A 22,364-nucleotide genomic window follows, 5' to 3' on the forward strand; every position below is an offset into this window, starting at 1 on the left:
ACTTTTCCAATAACCCTTGTTCCTAAAACTGGGGACCACTCGTACTGTGGAAATGTAACCCAAGTTGACTCTCATCCAAACGAGTGAGGAAAACCTAAGCAGCCAGATTAATTAACTTTGGGAACTGTACACACTCTATTCTCCCTCCTCATAATGTGAATCATTCCCTCCTTTAGGGTCTCAACTCTTCTAGCAACCAAATACCCACTTAGAGAGTCAGCTTCAAACTGATCTATGGTGTCTTTTTTTTCTGATACCACTTCTGACAAATATGTGGTGTTTTCTGAACACCAACCAATTCTCCAACACTGGCTGGGTTTTGAAAAATGCAATTATGACACCACCCCTGGGTGAGAACTCAGCTCCATAACACCCCACTTTAATGTCGGCAACACCCAAAAACTACTCATACTTTGAAACTATTTTCTATAAATCTCACAACTCCCTACTCAGGTTCAGTAATTTGCTAGAAATACAGAACTCAGTATAACGGTTAATTTTACCAGTTTATTAAAAGATACAACTCAGAAATAGCCAAATGAGACATGTTAATGCAAAATGGAGGCAGATGGATAAACCCCCTCTTGAGGTTCGCCACCATCACAGCCCATAAATGTGGTCAGCATGGAAGCTCAATGTTTTTGATCAAGAGTTTTCCCTGAACTCAATCTTCAGGTTCCCTCCCCTCAAGATATCAGGTATGGGGCTTACAATTCTGACCCTCTAATTACATTTACTTTCTGGTCAACAGTCGCCATCCTGAAATTATCTAGGGCCCCCAAACTGAGCCACTTCATTAACATAAACTCAAGTATAATTTGAGAGAGACTTGGTATAAATACCAAAATGACAAATTCCTATCACTGAGGCAATTTTAAGAGGTTTAAGACCTCTCTGCTAGGATTTAAGAACAAAAACCAAATATATTTACTGTATTGCAGACCGAAATAAGCTCGAGTTCATAAAACCTCTTAAATTCATAAAACTGAGGTATTACATCAGCTGCGAGTAACAGAGAACACCCATAACCAGAGACTATTCTTAACCATTATAATCTGAATTGGCTGCCCAGTGCACACATTAAGGCTTGCAGGAAAATTCAAACTGCAGATGGATCTTTGATATTGACCTTCTGAATCTACCTGTGAAAATCTCCCACTTCTGAGGAGATATAAGTACCTGGTGATGGTTTTGAAGATACTCTTCCTTGGTAAGTGTTCACCCACACAGTATACATATGACTGGGACAATGAATGGTGCTTCCAAGACATGACTAATGCTTTCTTCATTTTTACCTTCCAAATCTCATGCAAGTTAGTATACTGATGAATTGTATCATGGAACTATAACATAAAGTAAATGAATTTTGGGAAACCTAGTTCGAACAAACATTAACATACATTAACATCCAGAGATAAACTCCAAGTCTAGATTTTATCACAGGCCTTGTTTTGATTCAAAGACATCCAAATAAACAGTTAGAAATGAGTAAAATAAATAGTATAAGGCAAAAGATAAATAATTCATGTGAGACCATATGAGAAACGTGCCATACTTACAAATTGTTGTTAAACTTAAGCAAGAGAAATGGGATAAACTTATTTGTGCAAAAAAAAAAAAAAAATCCATAAAAAAGCAAAAGTGTAGTTATATACAAAGGGGAAAAAAATATTCAAAACCGGCCACATAAAAGCCAGTAAAAAAAAGTTTCAATTAAGGAAATTAAATCAATGGCCTATTAATTACAAAATATTTTTAAATTACATAAATATTAAAACAACTTGCAGACTATAAATACATTTCAATTCACCCATGGACCCAACACTTATCAAAATGTAAGCAAATTTTAACTTATTTTATAGAATTTTGATCCAATGTCCATTCACGTGGACCAACTGGACTTCTGCATGATGCTCTTTTATTAAAGAGGTTTTTCTTCACTGTGTGCTTTGATAACTTTGAACTGAAACTGAATGAGGAAAAACTTTTCCAAATTCCACCTTTATAAGCTCTCTCCAGTATGCATTCCCGTGTGCTACAAAGGTTGTGATGATGAGAAAAGCTTTTCCACTTTCTTTTCCTTCCAGAGGGTATGTGCACTCATGAGGAGAGAAAGCACTCCCCTAATGGGTAATAGTCACACCATCATCCTTTTTCCTCCATCCCATCAGGATTTGAGATATACATACACATGTGCCCAGCATGTTTTTCAAGCTGCTGGAGCAGGGATTTGAACAGCAGTTCAAGTCTCAGACCCAGTGGCTTAACCATATGCTGGGTACATGTGCATGTATGAACAAAATCACAAAAGAAGAATGGAGAAGAGATTGTGATGTGGCCATTCCCCTGGGGGTGATTTCTCACTTTCCATCTCTGTCTCTCCAGCAAGTATGTGTACCCTATAGCAAAAATCTTCCTTAAAAAAAAAAAAAAAAAAAAAAAAAAAAAAATGGAAACATCAAAAGGCTCTACTACATTTTGTATTATTCTCCAGTGTAAGCCCTTTCATATCTTTTATAAGAATTGAGTCAATTGAATGATTTCCCAACATTCCTCCCACCTGTGAAATAAAAGAAGATGGTTTGTGGTACTGTAAAATTCTCTTGAGAAAGTACATGGGAAACTGAGCTACAGTCATACTTCATGTGTTTCTGAACTTTTAAACCTGTAAATGTACTACCTCTTCTCCAGCAAAAATTATAATCCCTCCAAACTATAATAGTTGCCACCCTATCCTGTAATGTGTATTAGGGGAACATGCTAATCCTGAAATTAAGAATAACTGTTATGATTCCTTTTCTCTTCCCAGATCCTAAGAAGTGCTTGACTATACTCTGCAAGTTACCCAACCCATTTCCTATAAGATATCGTTAATGTGCTTGCACCAACCAAAATTCTAAACAAATGATGTAATCCCCTTCTGCTTACAGTTTTTGCCTTTAAAGTCTACTGAAACCTGGCAAAACCTTAGAGCTTCTCATATGTTTAAGGTGTTTAATTCTGCACCTTCTGGGCTGCAGTTCATACAAACCCAATAAATTCATTTTACTAAAATTTGTGCTCCATTTCTTTAAGGGTCAAAACATTCAGAAGGTTTCTGTATCAAATAAATTTTTTAATGTCTTTGTAAGGTACTGAAATGACTGAAGGGTTTCCCTTGTTTTATACTCACAGGGTTTTCTCCAGTGTGAGTACTTTCATGTTGTTGAAGGTGACTGATAAAACAGAATGATATCCCACATTTCTTACATTCACTAGGTTTCTATAAAGCATGAATTTTCATGCCTTTATAAGTTACTAAAAAGGCTGAAGGCTTTCCCACATGTTTTACACTTGTAGGGTTTCTCTCAAGTGTAAGTTCTTTTATGTCTTCATAAATGACAAGAAAGACTGAAGGTTTTCCCACATTTCTTAGTCATAGGGTTTCTCACCAATGTGAGTTCTTTCATGTATCCAAAAATAAATAAATAAATAAAAATAAAATGGCTGAAGGCTTTTCCACATTTTTTACATTCAAAGAATCTCTCCAGTATGAATTCTTTCATGGTTTCGAAAGGAACTGGAACATCTGAAAGTTTTTCACACTATTTACATCCATGTGGTTTCACTCCAATGAGTACTTTCAGGTCTTCATAAGTGAGAAGACTGACTGAAAGTTTTACCACATTTCTCACATTCATAGGGTTTCTCTCCAGCATGAGCTCTTTCATGTATTTGAAAAAAATTAAGAAGATAAAAAGCTTTCCCGCATTCTGTACATTTATAAGCCCCCATCTCCACTGTGCCTTATCATGTGTCTTCGAGCACTTGCAAGATAAGAAAACAATTTCCCACATTCTTTACATTCATAGGGTTTTTCTCCGGTGTGAGTTCTTTCATGGTTTTGAACGGAACTAGAACATCTAAAGGCTTTTCCACACTGTTTACATACATATGGTTTCTCTTCATTGTGTGTTCTTTCATGCTTCTGTAAATAACTAGAAAGAACAAAGGCTTTCCCACATTTCTTACATTCATAGGTTTTTTCTCCAGTGTGAATTCTTTCATGGTTTCTTAAGTGACTAGAAAGATTAAAGGCTTTTCCACACTTCTTACATTCATAAGGTTTCTCACCGGTATGAGTTCTTTCATGTATGTGAAAGGAATTAGAATGACTAAAGGCTTTTCCACATTTCTTACATTCATAAGGCTTCTCTCCAGTGTGAATCCTTTCATGTACACGAAAAGCACTTGAACAAATAAAGGCTTTTCCACATTTCTTACATTCATAAGGCTTCTCTCCAGCGTGAATCATTTCATGTACACGAAAAGAACTTGAAAAAATAAAGGCTTTTCCACATTTCTTACATTCATAGGGTTTCTCTCTGGTGTGAGTTCTTTCATGGTTTTGTAAATGACTAGATAGACTGAAGGCTTTCCCACATTTCTTACATTCATAGGGTTTCTCTCTGGTGTGAGTTCTTTCATGGTTTTGTAAATGACTAGATAGACTGAAGGCTTTCCCACATTTCATACATTCATAAGGCTTCTCTCCAGTGTGAGTTCTTTCATGTATGCGAAAAGAAGTGGTGTGACGGAAGACTTCCCCACATTTCTTACATTCATAGGGTTTTTCTCCAGTGTGAGTTCTCTCATGTACATGAAAAGAACTGGAACGACTAAAGGCTTTCCCACATTTCTTACATTCATAGGGTTTTTCTCCAGTGTGAGTTCTTTCATGTGTGCGAAAAGAACTAGAATGACTAAAGGCTTTCCCACATTTCTTACATTCATAGGGCTTCTCTCCAGTGTGAGTTTTTTCATGGTTTTGTAAATGACTAGATAGACTGAAGGTTTTACCACATTTCATACATTCATAGGGCTTCTCTCCAGTGTGAGTTTTTTCATGTATGCGAAAAGAAGTGGTATGATGGAAGGCTTTCCCACATTTCTTACATTCATAGGGCTTCTCACCAGTGTGAGTTCTTTCATGTGTGCGAAAAGAACTAGAATGACTAAAGGCTTTCCCACATTTCTTACATTCATAGGGCTTCTCACCAGTGTGAGTTCTTTCATGTGTGCGAAAAGAACTAGAATGACTAAAGGCTTTCCCACATTTCTTACATTCATAGGGCTTCTCTCCAGTGTGAGTTTTTTCATGGTTTTGTAAATGACTAGATAGACTGAAGGTTTTACCACATTTCATACATTCATAGGGCTTCTCTCCAGTGTGAGTTTTTTCATGTATGCGAAAAGAAGTGGTATGATGGAAGGCTTTCCCACATTTCTTACATTCATAGGGTTTTTCTCCAGTGTGAGTTCTTTCATGTACATGAAAAGAACTGGAACAACTAAAGGCTTTCCCACATTTCTTACATACATAGGGTTTCTCTCCAGTGTGAGATCTTTCATGTATTTGAAATGAACTCTGAATATAAAACTTTTTGCCGCATTTGTTACATTTAAAAGGTCTATCTCCAGTATGCTTTTTAATGTGTCTTCGAACATTTGGAAGACAAGAAAACATATTGCTACATTCCTTACATTTGCATGACCTCTCTCCATATTCCTGATGTTCACATGGTTTCTGTCCAGTGTGAGCTCTAACACATCTATTAAAGGATAAATAAACAATGAAGTCTTCTCCACACATATTGCTTTCATGTGTTTTTGCTCCAAGAGAAGTTTTCTCATTGAGAATATCATCTGAACTCTGGCTGAACATTTCTCCATAGTGATTACCTTCTTTACTTTCACAGAGTTCTAATATATGGTTTCTGTAAAAATAAAAGTTGCATTACTAAGGGTTGTTAATAACTTTATATTTATTAAATGATATTAGATGTAAACATTAGGGAAACTGTAGGCTTTAGACACTGCTTGAATTGTTTGAACATAAATGAACTGAACAGTCTGCAAGATGGCTCAACCATAGCAAGTCTCAATAGAGTGATATTCATTTGGGGTTTCATAACATTGTTTCCAGTGGACTATTCAGTATTTTGCAAACCAAAAATCTGTGCCACATTAAATTTTCTAAGAATAAATATATTTGAACTTGGACTTATGTGTTTTGTTTGTCTGCTTTTAAAACTTCCTGACACTGTAAAATTCTCTTAAGGGACACTGCTTTCTCATTCGTACTAATTACCTTAGATTTCTCTTGAGATTTTTATACTGATCTTCAATGTTGTGGTCTTCCCACTGTTTTCCTAAAACATAGGTACAGAAAAATCAGCACAAATTAGAAACTTATGGAAAAATTATTAGATTCTATGTTCATAATATACTGTGGCTATTCCTGATTTATTTGCCCAAACAACTGCCTTTCCATATTTTGAATAATTGAACAGCACTAATGAGCAATAAATTCTTCTGACCAAGTAAAGTAATTTTCTCATTCTTACCTATAAAAACCAGGTTTCTGACAGTTTCCCAAATTACATCTTTGTAGAGATTCTTCTGGGAAGGATCCAGCAAAGCCCACTCCTCCCTGTTGAAGTTCACAGCCAAGTCCTCAAAGGTCACCAAGTCCTGAAATATTCCACATATGTGTAAGGGGGGGATGGGTAAGCCTGACAGCACTGAGGATCACTGATTTGGTGGTCCCCAAACATTTATTCCATGATTTAGTCATCGGAACACTTACTCTTTGTTTACATTCACTGCCTCCTACACTGCAGCTCTGATACTAGAATCAACTATTTGGTAAAACAAATTATTTGATGAGTAGAATAGAAACATGCCTTTCTTGGACCAGAAAGTGGCATGATAGCTAAGGCAATGGACTCCACATGGCCAACTCCACAGTTTGAGTCTCAATTTGGCACCCTGAAAAATGACCCGCTGCTGAGCATATGTGTACCAGAAAATCTCTGAAAGGGGAGTGGGAGAGAAGGATGGCAGCTTGGTCATCCTCCCTGGGGTGTAACTTCTCACTTTCCCCCTCTCTCTGGTGAGTAAATGTGCCCTATGACAAAAATTTAAAAAAATAAATTAAAAAAAGGAAGAAACATGCTTCTTATTGGTAAGTCTAAAGATATGCTGCCTCAATCATCCTCACTATCTCTTTGTATAGTGGGCATAAAGAACCTGTCATAACAAAGTAGTAGTAACCAGAATACAGAAAAGAGTTATAATTACCAGTCTTGAGACAACATATCCTCAGAAATGCTTAACCACAAAGTTCAACTTTTGATATCTGGGAAATGGTTATTGAGAGGGACACAACCAGCTTAACTGAGAAGCCAGTCATAATTTACTGGGACATAAACCCATAAGAAGGCAGCTCTGAGGAACAAAGGTTAGTAATCCTAAATTGTAATGAATGAATTGCTTAAGGCTGAGTGTAGACATGTTTAAGAATTGAAAATTCTAGGGGGACCCAGTGTTAATGAGGCTCCTCTATTTTGTGAGATTTAACTCTAATAACCCTACTAGTCTTTTTTTTTTTTTTTTTTTTTTTTTTTTTTTGCTATAGGGCTCGTGCGCTCACCAGAAAGAGAGACAGAAAGCAAGAAATCATCCCTCAGAGGGGATGGCCACGACATAATCCCTTCTCCTCCATTCCCCTCTCGGTATCTTGGGGACACGTACACGTGCCCAGCGTGAGTTTAAGCCACCAGGTCCAGGACTCGAACCACAGTCGACTACATGGGAGTCCAGCGACATAGCCATTACGCCAACTGCTGGTTCCCCTACTAGTTCTTATACTGAAGATCAGGGAGAAAAAATCACTTCCTCTTGACTACACAGTAAGAGAAAAGTAGCTGGAGAATTCTGTTTTTCTATACATGCACTGCTTTCAAGAGACTTTGTAAATACAAAATCAACTAGGATTTTTGCAGAGCTAAATCTCCTAGGGAAAGGAAAACACCCACTTGCTCTAATCTTCTTGCCTCAACTAAGGAAGGGTGAGGACGAGAGGTACTTATAAAAGTTACAACCCAGGATACAGGCTTCCTGAAAACAGAGGCTAAATCATAGTTCAGCACACTGTTTCTCTTCTCCTCACACCATACTTCCAATTCAGTAGGGCTTCTGTCTAACCGCAAAATAAACTGAAGAGTGCATGTTGTAGTACATGTTGTAAAACTTAAGAATTCCACTGGGCCAGCAGATGTCACAGAGGTTAAGTAATGTGGCTGGATACTATGTGGCTGACTGCAGTTTGAGTCCCTGACCTGGCAACTCGACAAACACACCAGGTGCATTTGCATGCATGCCCAAAGAGAAGAATGGAGAAGGGATTGTGGCATGTCTATCACCCCTGGAGTGATTAAGTGATTTCTCACCCCAACCCTCCAGTGAGTGCATGCACCCTATAGCAAACTATAGGATGTATATAAACAAGTTAGATAACACTGATAAGGTGGACAAATTTCTAGAAACACAAAATCTATCAAGACCGAATCATGAAGAAACAAATTCTGAGCACAGCTACAACTAATACAACAGACATTGATGCAGTGATCTAAAGCCCCCAAAATGAAAACTCTAGACACCAAGTAGTCTTACTGATGAAATTTCCACATTTAAAGAATTAACACCAATCCCTCTCAAATGTTTCCAAAAATAAGATAAGGATGGAGCACTTTCAAATTCATTCAATGAGGCCAAAGTTATACTAACAACAAAGATAAACCAAGAAAGAAAACCAGAGATAAATGTCCCTTGTGAATACTGACACAAAAATCCCCAAATAGTCAAAAGTACAGTAATAAAAAAAAATGTGGCACCAGGGCCAGTCAGGTAGCATGGATGTTAAGGAAGCTGGATTCCACATGGTCAACTGTGTGGTTCAAGCCCTGTACAGGCAGCTTGAAAAATACACAAGGGCTAGCAGATGTGATGGTGGTTAAGGGTATTGGACTACCACATGGCCGACCATGGTTCAAGTCCTGGATCTGGTGGCTTGCTTTCTCACTTTCCATTTCTCATTCTGTCCCTCTCTGGTGGGGGGGGGAGGGGGGAGGGGGGAGGATGGAGTAGGAGAGGGAAGGGGTGGGGATGGAGAGGAAGGGAAAAAGGTGGTTAAGGGCGCTGGACTCCCACATGGCTGACGGTGGTTTGAGTCCCAGACGTGGTGGCGGTTTGCTTTCTCACTTTCCCTGTTTCTCTCATTTTGTCCCTCTCTAGGTAGAGGGGAAGGGAAAGGACTGCAGTTTGCCCATTCTCTGAGAGGTGATTTCCCACTTTCTCTCTCTCTCATAAGTATGTATATCTAACAACAAAAACTGAAAAGAGAAAAAGAAAACTGCACACGTATGGTAAAATCTTTTTTTTTTTTTTTTTTTAATGTGAAAGCTGGGACCAGCAGATGGTGTAATGATTATATCACTGGACTCCCACATAGTCAACCGCAGTTTGAGGGGAATGGCCAGGCTACAATCCCTTCTCTTCCATTCTCCTAGGATCTCGGGCACACATGCACATGCACCCAGCGTGAGTTTTAAGCTGCTGGGTCCAGACTCAAACCATAGTTGACTACATGAGAGTCCAGTGATGTAAACATTACATCACTGATAGCCTGGTAAAATAAATCTTGAAAGATCAGTGGAAGGAAAAAAAAACTTTTTAAAAAGCAGCACTGGGAAAACTGGGTATCTTCAAAAATGAACTTGAAGCCTTATCACATATATTAAAGTAATATTAAAGAAAAAAGATTGCCAGGAGTTGGCAAAGTGGTCAAGCACTGGACTCCCACATGGTTGACTGTGGTTTGTGTCCCAGACTTGGTGGATTGAAATTCACGCCAGATGCATGTGCATTATGCCCAAAATCTTAAGTGAAAAATGGAGAAGGGATTGTGGCATGACAATACCCTGGGGGGGAGGGGTGACTTCTCATTTTCAGTCTCTCTCTCTGTGTCTCTCCAGCGCACAGGCCCTATAAGCAAAAATTTCTCAAAAATAAATAAATAAATAAATAAAGACCTATAGTTACCAGCTAAAACTAGACAACTCTTAAAATAATGTGATTTCTCGCTTTCTATCTCTGTCTGACTGGCAAGCACATGCGCCCTATAGCAAAAACCTCTCCAAAAAATAAAATAATAATAATAATAATGTTAAACAAAATTTAGAGGAGGACATTGTTGGGCTAAAACTCCTTAAACAACATCAAATCTAAGTAGCCACTTATGTTAAATGCTATATAACAACAACAAAAAAAATCTATCAAGCAAGTAGACTCCAAAACACACCAGTTTTCCTGAAATCTGGTGGTTCACACAAAAGAGCCCATTCAATAAAGCCAGCATAAGATCTCTGCTTTAATTTTTATTAAAACAACAACAAAACACACACACACAAAAACACTGCTAAAAGTAACATTTTTTAAGTTTGTCAAATGGCACATGTACTCGCCAGAGAGGGACAGAGAGGGAGAAAGCACCATGCAACAGAGCATGATCATGCTGCAATCTCTTCTCCATTTTCCCCACCTGGGCCAAGATTCAAACTATGTGGCTGGCCATGTGAAATCTGGCTGCCTTTATCACCAAGCCATGGAGCTGGCCTTCAATCTGTTTTATAGTAAATGTCTTATTTTCTTGTTCCCACTTCACAAAAACCAACAGTTCTGTCATACCTACTGGAACTCTTCTATTTTACAGAATGGGATGCTACCCTAATTTATGCATTACAAATACAAGTCAATTAGATCTTTAAATGTGTTATAGGGTTAGTTTGTTTTGTTTTACAAAAACATAGGACAGATGTTTGATTACACTAGATTCAGCAATAATTTCTTCGATGAGACACCACAGCATGGTCAAGAATAGAAAAATAATCGACTTCATTAAAATTAAAATTTTTGTGGATCAGAGGTCACTACTGATACAGAGAGAAGGCAACTACTAATTGCAGAAAATACATGGAAGTCACATATATGGGAAGGTATAATATCAAAGACATAAAAATGAAATTATACGGTTCAATCATATGCACACACAAAATATCAAACACTCCAAATAACAAGTGCTGGCAAGAATGTTGAGAAATTGGAACCCTTATGCATTGCGAGAGGGAATGTAAAATAATACAATCCCTAAGGAAAACAGTATGAAGGTTCCCGTCCCCCCCAAAAAAAATAATTAACACGTTCCAGCAGTCCCTTAACTGAGGACATAAATTTTGAATTTAAAAATATTGTAAGCAGGATCTTGAAAGAATATTTGTGTACCCATTCATTTCAGTCTTATTTGCAACAGCAGAAAGATGGAGCAATTTAAATGTTTAATGAATATAAATGCATAGACAAAATGTGGTATGAAATGTCAAAAGAAAAACATCAACAAATTAAGTTTAATGATCTCAATTTACCTATTTTATTTTTTTAAAGAATTATTTAGCTTTATTTATTTTAAATGTGACCAGACAGGAACAGAGTGAGCAAGAGGGAGAGGAAGAAAGAGAGAAGGAAAGTGAGAAAGCAAGTCACCAGGTCTGGGACTTGAACTACAATCAGCCATGTGGAAGTCCAGCATCCTTAACCACCACGCCACTTGTCAGCCCCAACTACTTTATTTTTATGACCTATTCATGAATCAAGCAGCAACCCATCTATGGTATTCTCCAATAAGCTGAACAGAAAAGGTGAGCTTTACAGAGAGAAAGTGCTAAAGAAAGTAGAAGTTAGGAACAAAGCTGACTCATCATTTCAAAGTTTTTTTTTTTTCTCTTTTTAATTTCAATTTACTTATTTGCATTCATTCACTGTACATCATTACAACATACAAAATGAGATTTTCTATTCAGAGTACACTGTATATTGTCTCAATCAAGCACATCAACAAACATGTTATTGTCAGCAGATGATCTTCCATTTCTTATTTTCTGTATGCTTATTTTTCCCCCATCCTTGATTCCCTATCTCTTACCCTCTGCCATCTCCCATTATCCTCCCCCACTGTCTCTGGTATCTATGTTTGCTTTCTATACTGTTTCCCCCCACATTTTATTGAATCACCCACCAAAGACCCTAATCAATCCAAATACCCTCATAGCAAACACAGGTGACATACACATTTCCACGAACACAAGTCTAACTTTACGCATCCTATAAAGTAGCACCTAGCTGGGGCTATATATCCTACTGCAGTCATTAATAGATACATATTTTTTTCCTGAAACTTTTTTTTTGTAACTCAATTTATATCCCTTCCCTAAGCATCATCACAACACACAAAATGCGATCTCCCATCCAGTACACACTGCATAGTGACTCAATCATGCACATTACAAAAAATTTTCCATTTCTAGTTCCTAGAAATATTTTCACCCCTTTCTGACCCTCTGTCCCTTCCCACCCTCCTCTCACACCACCTCTCCAGTGTCCACAATTGTCCTTCATTCCCTTCCCACCCACATTGCATTGATCACACAATTTCCTACATAATCTAACTACTTTCAATGGTGAGTTCACTCATTTCTTTCAAAGTTATTTTCTATACACGACTAAAACAGAGTATTTCATCATGCTGACTCCAGTTATCAGGTCTCTTTGGGTGCTGTGAATCTCCTATTCTTTGAAAACAAGTTTGTTTTTAAGTTTCTGTATAATCCAGCATAAGTAATACCATTCTAGTTAGATCTAGTCTTCTGAACCCTAGTGTACAAGATCAGTCCCAAACAATGGACTAACACAAACAATTTTAAAACATCAACTATTTATAAGGTATTGTCTACCCTTAAATAAAATATCTTGTTACATGCTACAGCATGAATAAACTTTTAAGACATTTGTCTAAGTAAATAAGCCAATTACAAGAAGAATAATACTATATGGTTCTTTGTTGAGTCTTGAGAAGGTGTCAAACTCATAGAAACAGAAAATGCTTGGTAGCTGGCAACAGAACGAAAAAAGAGAAGTGGGGAATTGATATTCAATGATTGTTTTGACTTTTGCCAGACGAAAAACTTCTGGAGATCAGTCTAACAAGATAAGTGGTAGTATAGTTCACACTACTGAATTAGACAGTAAAAAAATGGTTTGGATAATACATTTTACTCTTACTTTACAGTAATTTAAAGTAAGAAATTATATGGGGACCAGCAGGAGGTGTGGTGGTTCAGGCACTAGATTCCTACATGGTCAACCACGGTTTGAGTCCTGGACCTAGTGACTTAAAAATCATGCCAGATGCGTGAGTGCACACTCAAAATCCTGAGAGGAGAATGGAGGAGAAGGGACTGTGGTATGGCCACCTTCCTGGGGGCTGATTTCTCAGGTTCTTTCTCTCTCTCTGGTGAGGTTATGCACCATATAAAAATTGCAGCTGGATCCCACAAGGTTGACAGCATAGCTTAAGTCCTGGACCCAGCAGACCTAGAAAATAAAGCAAACAAACAAACAAAAACCACACTGAGCACAGGTGTGTACGCATGGGTGTCCAAAATCCTAAAAGGAGAAATGGAAGAGACAGTATTGTGTCTGATCATCCCCTTTGGGGTGAAGGGGTGCTCTCCTGCTTTCCCTGTCTTTCTCAAGTGAATGTACATGCCCTCTGGCAAAATTAAAAAAAACAATGTACACATAGCCAACCTGCAGCCTGGTGGTTAAGGCAGCTGGACCCTTATGGCCCACAGCATGGTTTCGGTTCTAGACCCCGTAATTTGATAAACAAGCTGGGTATGTGTGCCCACGGCAGGGCTTTCTTCTCTCTCTCTCTCTCTCTCTCTCTCTGGAGTATACACATGCCTTCTAGCAAAAAAAATTACATTCGGGAACCAGCAATTGGCGTAATGGCTATGTGCTGGACTCCCACGTAGTCGACCACGGTTTGCGTCCCGGACCCGGTGGCTTTAAACTCACGCCGGGTGCGTGTGCGGGGGTGCCCAAGAGCCCAAAAGGAGAATGGAGGAGAAGAGATTGCCCATCCCCTCTGGGGGGTGATTTCTCGCTTTCTGTCTCTATGTCTCTCTCTGTCTGTATGGCGAGCGCACACGCCCTATAGCGAAAACCTCTCAAAAAAAAAGAAATGCATTCAAACCAAGCAATAGAGTTGAATGGCCATTTCTTCAAAGTATATAAAAATGGTTAATGAGTACAAATAAAAATGCTCGACATCAGTAACTATTAGCTCAAGCGCTTTATATAAAATAGTTGAAGGTGGTTATTCACTGCTTTTCTCTCATGTAAAATATTCATAAACAAGTATTAAATCTTTCTAAATAGATTACTTTTTTTAGTCTTTGAGGAAAGTGATAATCAATTAAAATAGGGTAAGATTTTTAATGTAGCATGCGTGCCCAAATTCCCAAGAGGAGAACGAATGAGAGGGATTACAGCATAGCCATCCCCTCTAGGAGAGTGATTTCTGACTTCCTCTCTCTCTCTGACACAAACATACTCTACAACAAAAATATTTCTTTAAAAAAAATGGGCCAGCAGATAACGCAGTAGTTTTCACTGGACTCCCACATGGCTGACCATGGTTCCAGTCCTGTACCTGGTGGCTCAAAACTCATGCTGGGCGCATGTGCATTGCGTGCCAAAGATTCCAGAAGAATGGAAAAGAAGGAATTGCAGTACAGTCATCCCCCTGGAGAATTTTTCTTTCTCTTCCAAGACAAATAACAGGAGTGCTAACCTACAACTCATTCTCTGAGGCCAATTATTACAATGGTGACAAAACCAGACAAAAATACCACAGCACAGGCCCAGCCAGATTATACAGTCCATAGTGTACTGACTGCAGCGCTGGAAGCCATATGACTGATTGTGGGTTCAGATCCCTAGGTTGGCCTAGAGACACACTAAGTACACGGGCAGGTGCCCAAGATCCTGAGGAGCTGCAGGGGTAGGTAAGGAAGACTATGGCATAACAAAATCCTGTTGAGGATGCTTTCTCTATTCTGCACATAGGTGTACAACATGCGTATACTCCCTACTATTATAAAGAAAGAAGAGGGACCAGCAGTTAGCGTAATGGCTATGTTGCTGGACTCCCATGTAGTTGACATGGTTCGAGTCCCAGACCCCCTTAAACTCATGCCGGGCAAGAGTGTGTGCGTGCCCAAGATCCAGAGAGGAGAAGGGATTGTGGCATGGCCATCCCCCCTCGTGAGTGACTTCTCGCTTTCTGTCTCTCTGTCTCTTTCTGGCAAGCGCACATGGCCTATAGTAGAAACCCACCCCCCAAAAGAAAAAGAAAGAAGAAAATTTTCCAAAACAAAGATATGGCAATTTAAGAACTTCACAAACCAGGCCAGCCTTGAAGCCGAGCAGTTAAGGAAGCTGGATCTCACATGGCCAGCTGCAGTCTGAGGCCCTAGTCCTAGTGGCTTGAAAATCATGCCAAACATATGTGCATATAGGCCCCAAATCCTGAGAGAATTGAGAAATGGAGAAAGAATTGTAGTCAATTGGGTCAAGTCCCAATTTCCTTTTCTCTATCTCTCTCTGGTGAGTGCATGCACCCTCTGGCAATTAAAAACAAACAAAACAAAAAACTCTGTAGACCAGTTTATTGTAAATAAAGAAGTAAAATCCTCAACAAACTACTAGAAAACTTAAATCATAGACATATAAAAGAATTATACAAGGGCCAGCAGGTGGTGTGGTGGTTAAGGCACTGGATTCCCACATAGCCAACTGCAGTTTAAGTCCTAGACATGAAGGTTTTCTTTCTCACTTCCTCGCTCGCTCGCTCTCTCTCTCTCTCTCTCTCTCTCTCTGGTGAGTGCATATGCCCTATAGAAAACTGAAAAAGATATATATAATGACAAGAAATAGAATTAAACAGTGTTTTAAAAAATAGAAAGGATTATACATTATGACCACATAGGTTTTATTCTAGATTGGAAGGTTGTTTAAACACACTCACAATCAATTAAGGTAATACATCTTTTTTTTATTAGAATACAAAACAAAAAACCAAAACCTAAATTCATATGAGTATGTGCATAGACACAAAAAAGGTATGTGAAAAGGTCAACAGGTAGTGTGTGGGTTAAGTTCTGGATTCCTACATGGCAAACTGCACTTCGAATCCCAGACTCAGTGGCTTGAAAACCATGCTGGATGTATATGCACGCATGCCCAAAATCCTGAGAGAAGAATAAAATGTGATGTGGCCATCCTTGCCCCATCTACCCCTGGGGGGTGATTTCTCACTTTCTCTGTCTCCAGGAAGCACACATGCCTGAAGGCAAAAAATCTAGATTAAAAAAAAAAATGGGGGGGGGGAGTTTTTTTTTCTATAGGGCGCGTGCGCTCATCAGACAGAGAGAGACAGAGAGACAGAAAGCGAGAAATCACCCCCCAGGGGGGATGACCACACCGCAATCCCTTCTCCTTTCGGGATCTTGGGCACACACATACACGCGCCCAGCGTGAGTTTTATGCCACCGGGTCTGGGACGCGAACCCGGTCAACTACATGGGAGTCCAGCGACATAGCCATTACGCTAACTGCTGGTCCCCCCAAAAAAATTTTTTAAAGGCATGTGACAAATCTAACACTGTTTCATGAAAACATACAGCAAACAGAGGGTAACTTCATACAGTGAACAAAAGGGAACTTACTCGAGCTGATAAAGGCCATCTATAACAAACATACAGCTACAAAGATATGTTTTTTTTCTTTTCAGAACCAAATTTTTTCCTTTTTTTGTATTCAATTACGAAATAATCAACAAAAAAACACAACAAATCAATTAGCTTAAAATTGAGATGAATAGAAATGGCATCATGCATACTTTAATCCTAATAAACATATATAATTAAACCAATTTGTGAAATAACTTGCTACACAACAGAACTTAATAATGAACATGCTCTATTTCTCCCTCCTTTTATTTAGTTTTTATATTTTTTTATCAAATGTTTTCTAAGATCATATTTAATAGTGATAGGATGCTTTTCCCCCTAAGATCAGAACCAAAACACAGTAATTCACTCTTTTTCTAAAGAAAAAAAAAATTACCTTTTTTATTTATTATTCTTATTCAACTTGACAGGGAGGATGGAGTGAGAGAGCAAACCTCCTGGTCTGGGACTCAAACCATGGTTGCTCATGTGAGAGTGCAGTGCCTTAATTACCATACCACCTGCTGGCCCCTAGTAATCCATTCTTACTACTTGTATTCAACATGGTATCAGATGTTCTAGCCAAGAAAATTGGATTAGAACTAAATAAGAAAGTAAATAAATAAATGGCATCCAAATTTGGAAGGAAGAAAAACTATTTATAAATGACATATTGAATAGAAACATACTACATACAGAAAATCCTAAGAAATACACTACTTTAGAATTAAATAAGTCAGGATCAGTGGATGGCGTAATGGCTACATCACTGGACTCCCAATGTAGTCGACCGCAGTTCGAGTCCCAGACCCGATGGCTTAGTCTCGCACTGTGTGTGTACATGCGTGCCCAGGATCCCAAGAGAAGAATGGAAGAGAAGGGACTGTGGGGTGGCCATATCCCTGGGGGGGCAGGGGGGGTGATTTCTCACTTTCTGTCTGTCTTTCTGGCAAGCACACCCGCCCTATAACAAAAACCTTTCTGGGAACCAACAGTTAGCGTAATGGCTATGTCGCTGGACTCCCACGTAGTCGACCACGGTTCGCGTCTCAGAGCCGGTGGCTTACAACTCACACCGGGTGCGTGTGCATGCGTGCCCAAGATCCCGAGAGGAGAATGGAGGAGAAGGGATTGCGGCGTGACCATCCCCCCTGAGGGGTGATTTCTCGCTTTCTGTCTCTATGTCTCTCTCTGTCTGTCTGGCAAGCACACGTGCCCTATAGCGAAAATCTCTCCCCAAAAAAAAAACCTTTCCAAAGATAAATAAATAAATTATTAAATGAGTCTACTAAAGTTAGAGGTACGTACACACAAAAATCAACTGTATTTCTATATGCTTGTCATGAAATATTTTCAAATACAATAAAACAAATTTATTTCCAAAATCACCATCATCCAATATGTAGAAGTCAATTTGGTGAAAAACTCTGGAGAAACTCTTAAATGAAAAATGCATCCCATAATCATGGATCAAAAGGTTTAATGTTATTAAAACACCAGTACTCCTCCATGTGGACAGAAGTCTGACTGCTTTTTCCTATTTTTCTAAAGTCCTTTCCAGAGGGTCTAGGGGGAGTCACACACACAAACATTAACAGACCACTTTTTCCCATATACAAATAAATCTTAGTCCATGTTGATTTGTTACTGGAAGGGCTTTTAAAATAAAAGTTTTAGAAAATAACAGTCTGGGGACCAGCAGATGGCATAATGGTTATGTCACTGGATTCCCATGTAGTTGACTGCAGTTCAAGTGCTAGATCCTACAGCTTAAAACTCAACACCAGGTGCATGTATGCCTGTGCCCAAAATCCAAAAGGAGAATGGATTGTGGCGTGGCCATCCTTCCTGAGAGGCGACTTCTTGCTTTCTGCCTCTGTCTCTCAGGTGAGCACACACAACTCGACAGCAAAAAATCTCTCTTAAAAAAGAAAAAAAAAAAAAAAGGAAAAAGAAAACTAACGGTCTGAGAGAAGGGTAAGATGGCTAACTAGAGTGACCTGGTGTACTTCCTTACCACCACCACAACAAATCAAATAGTTAACATCTGATATTTACCCAGATGTAAAAAGGAGAATACTGGAGTGCAGTGAGGATGTGGCAGAGTTGCCACATCTGAGATTCATAATGAACCTATGAAAAACGAAAAGAGCTCTACTTTTCTGCCCCATTCCCCCAGTCAGTAGTAGTTCAGAGACAAAGGGCCTTCAGTGGCAGAAAGAAGTGAGTGGGAAGCCTCTAATATCACAGTCACCTGAGGCCTTTGGTAAATAAAGATCCTACAGTCCCCACAGGCCCTGAGCCCAATTCAAGAAACTACTGATAGGTTCAAATCCTGTGTGGCCCTGGAAGAGAGCCTAGTCCACATTTTGCCCTCCCCTACCCAGGGTGCTTCTTCATAGTGCCACCCTGAGATGTTACTCCACTAAACTCATGAAGTCAGGACCCCAGCCACACTGTTTTACAGGAGTAGCTTAACCCACCTGGGCTATCAAGTCAAGCCCTCTGCTAGCATTCCTATGATTCAGCCATCCAAACTGCCAAGTCAAGCCCCACACCAGCAGACAGCCATGCCCAGCTCACTGCAAGCAGCTTCACCCATTTGAAATGGAAAGTCAGTCCCTGCACCAGCACTAGTCACAGGCTGTGCCTTTGTCCACCAAGAGTCAACTAAGACAGGTAAACAGTGCTGTGACCAGTCACCTGCCAATACCAAGAGCAGCCAGACGACTTACAGCTAACCAAAACAGCCTAAAGATCTGCATCAACCTCAAACTGTGTTGGGAATTAAGCAGTGATTCTTCTCAAATGCAAATCAAACCTTTCTTTACTAGAGTCAGGGCATAGCTGGTAAACTGATGCCATAACCCCCTGCTGCCTGGAGCACTCCAGCACTCAAGTGACATCGCTGATGTTGAATACAACTGAAGAAACTATAGGGAGATTCCACAACTACATTAATTCAAAATAAACCCAATGCACACAACTCAGCTGAGATCCTGTGATCCATCTCAGAAGAAAGCCCTCCAACATGAAAGTCACAGGATAAAATTACTAAAGGCAACATTTCCACCAGATACAAAACATTAATAGAATGATACAAGATACATACGAGGGCAAGGTAACATAACACTTTCAAGTGAACATAATAACTTTTTTTTCTCTTTAAATTTATTTATTTTTTACATTAATTCACTATACATCATTACAGCATACAGATGAATTTTCCATCCAAAATACACTGTGTATTGGCTCAATCAAGCACATCAACATACATGTTATCAGCAAATAATTTTCCAATTCTTATGTCTTGTATACTTTTTCATTTTGCCATTCTTGATTTCCTATCCCTCACCCTCTTTAACTTTTCAGTAAATTATTATTGTGTTTATTTGAAATCCCAAAAGGAGGGAGAAATGGAGTAACCATTCCCCTTGGGAGGTGCTTTCCCCTCTCACTCTGTCTTGTGAGCACATGTGCCCTTTAGCCAAAATAAATAAACAAATAAACAAACAAGAGAAATACAAAACTAGAAAACAATCAACAAAATGATTTAAGGTCATGCCTATCAAAAAAAAAAAAAAAAAACTCTGACATAAATTAAATTCCCCAATCAAATGATAGAGTCTGACTGAATGAATAAAAAAATTAAGACCCTATACTATATAGTGCCTACAAGAAATTCATCTCACCTATAAAGACGTACACAGGTCAGGCTAACTTGGTGATGCATTGGTAACACACAGCTTAAGCTGGATCTGTGTGTAAGTTCACAGGTACACTTCCCCAGACAACACGTAAATGCCTGGCATGTACACCCATGATCTTGGCTAGTTAGAAAGACTGGATGAGAATCATGGTGTGAGATCCTGTTGTGGATACTTCTCTTATTGTGAAAAAAAAAAATTCTAAAAAACAAAACATAAAAAAAGACACAAAGACTGAAGGAATGCAAAAGGATATTTTATAAAAACCAAAAGCAAGCAAGAGTATCTATGCTTATATCAAATAAAAGAGACTTGATGTCAAAATCTGTAGACACAAAACATTTCATCATATAGTAATAAAGGCATCAATTCAACAAAAGGATATCACGATTATAAAGACATGCACTCAATGCCAGAACACCCAAATACATAAAACAAATATTACTAGACATAAACAGAGGGATAGACTGTAAGATCATAACAACTGGGGATGTAAACACCTCACTCTTGGCAATGACAGATCTAAAACAAAAAAAAATCAAAGAATGCACAATAGACTAAATGAGCGATATTTACAGAACATTTTATCCAACAGCTACAGAATACAATTTTATCATCAGCACATAGAATATTCTCCAGGATACATTGTGTATTAGGCAACAAAATAAACATCCAGAAATTAAAGGAAAATAGAAATCATATCAAGTATCTTTTCTCACTACAATAGAGTAAAATTGGAAGTCATCAAGAGGAATTGTGAAAAATATATAAATTCATGGAAACTAAAGATTTCTGAATGACTACTGGGACAATGAAGAAAAAAGAAATTAAAAAACTTTATTAAAACAAGTAAAAATGAATACACATCATGCCAAAATCTACGAGAAGCAAAATCAGGAGGTAAAATGTATAGTAAAAAGTACTCACATTAAGAAAATACCAAGGGACCAGGAGTTAGCATAATGGCTATGTCGCTGGACTCCAATGTAATTAACTGCGGCTGGAGTCCTGGACCCGGTTTAAAACTCACGCTGGGCGCGTGTGCGTGCTTGCCCAAGACTCTGAGATGAGAATGGAGAAATAGGGATTGCGGCAGTCATTGCCCCTGGGGGGGTGATTTCTCTCTGTCTCTCTCTGTCTGGTGAGCGCATGTGCCCTATAGCAAAAATCTCTTCAATAAAAAGAAAAGAAAATACCAAGATGGGAGTTCGATTGGTAGCGGGAGCAGAGAGTGGACCTGAGAAAGCCCTGAGCAGTCCCACCGATGCCACTGGCCTAGTTACCATCACACCCCGGGAGGGGCCATAGCTACCGCAGCCAGTCCCAGTCACCACCAACTAACCATGAGCAGTGAGGCAGGGACCCAGCAGCTTCCCCCCACTCCAGCCCTCAGGGCTGCCGACACCAAGCCCAGCACCACAGGCAGCGGTGCAGGAAGCAGTGGCCCAGGAGGTCTCACATCGGCGGAGCCCACTGGTAAGGACAAAAAAATCATCCCAAACAAAGGTTTTGGGAACAGTAAAATGAAATGGTTCAATCTAAGAAATGTGTGGTAAGGGAACCAGCAGTTAGCGTAATGGCTATGTCGCTGGACTCCCACGTAGTTGACTGCGGTTTGCATACCGGACCTGGTGGCTTAAAACTCACGCCGGGCGCGTGCATGCCCAAGATCCCGAGAGGAGAATGGAGGAGAAGGGATTGAGGTGTGACCATCCCCCCTGGGGGGTGATTTCTCGCTTTCTGTCTCTATGTCTCTCTCTGTCTGTCTGGTGAGTGCAAGCACCCGATAGCGAAAATCTCTCCAAAATAAAAATAAAAAGAAAGAAATGGGTGGTAAGAAATGGTTATTCACAACTGTGAAGACATGGAACAAATCCAAAATCCACAGATAAATGGATTGAAAAAGTGTGGCACAAACACTCCATGGAATACTATTCAGTCACAAAAGACAAGACCCTGGCATTTGATTGAAAGTGGACTAATTTGTAAGATTTGTTGCTGAGTGAAGCAAGTCAGGATATGTAAGAGAAATTTTATGTCTCCACATAACATATACTGACTGACTGCACTCTATTTGTAGAGAGTGAAAGGCTGGAGGACATAAAAGCATTGAAAATTGTTATGGACAACAGAGACACAGTAGGAG

General features: G+C 39.2%; 1 protein-coding gene across 1 annotated transcript in view; it reads right to left on the bottom strand.

The window, feature by feature from the left end:
- Positions 1-2,810: 2,810 nt before the first annotated feature.
- Positions 2,811-22,364, bottom strand: part of LOC102483805 (zinc finger protein 709) — a 32,268-nt gene continuing 12,714 nt past the window's right edge. The window contains 4 exon segments of the mRNA XM_006170392.3: positions 2,811-3,771; positions 3,773-5,756; positions 6,131-6,191; positions 6,387-6,513. Coding sequence (XP_006170454.2) covers positions 3,631-3,771; positions 3,773-5,756; positions 6,131-6,191; positions 6,387-6,513 — 2,313 coding nt within the window. The 3' untranslated portion in view covers positions 2,811-3,630.

Source organism: Tupaia chinensis, unplaced genomic scaffold (assembly GCF_000334495.1).
Source record: "Tupaia chinensis unplaced genomic scaffold, TupChi_1.0 Scaffold148257_1, whole genome shotgun sequence".
Classification (NCBI taxonomy): domain Eukaryota; kingdom Metazoa; phylum Chordata; class Mammalia; order Scandentia; family Tupaiidae; genus Tupaia; species Tupaia belangeri.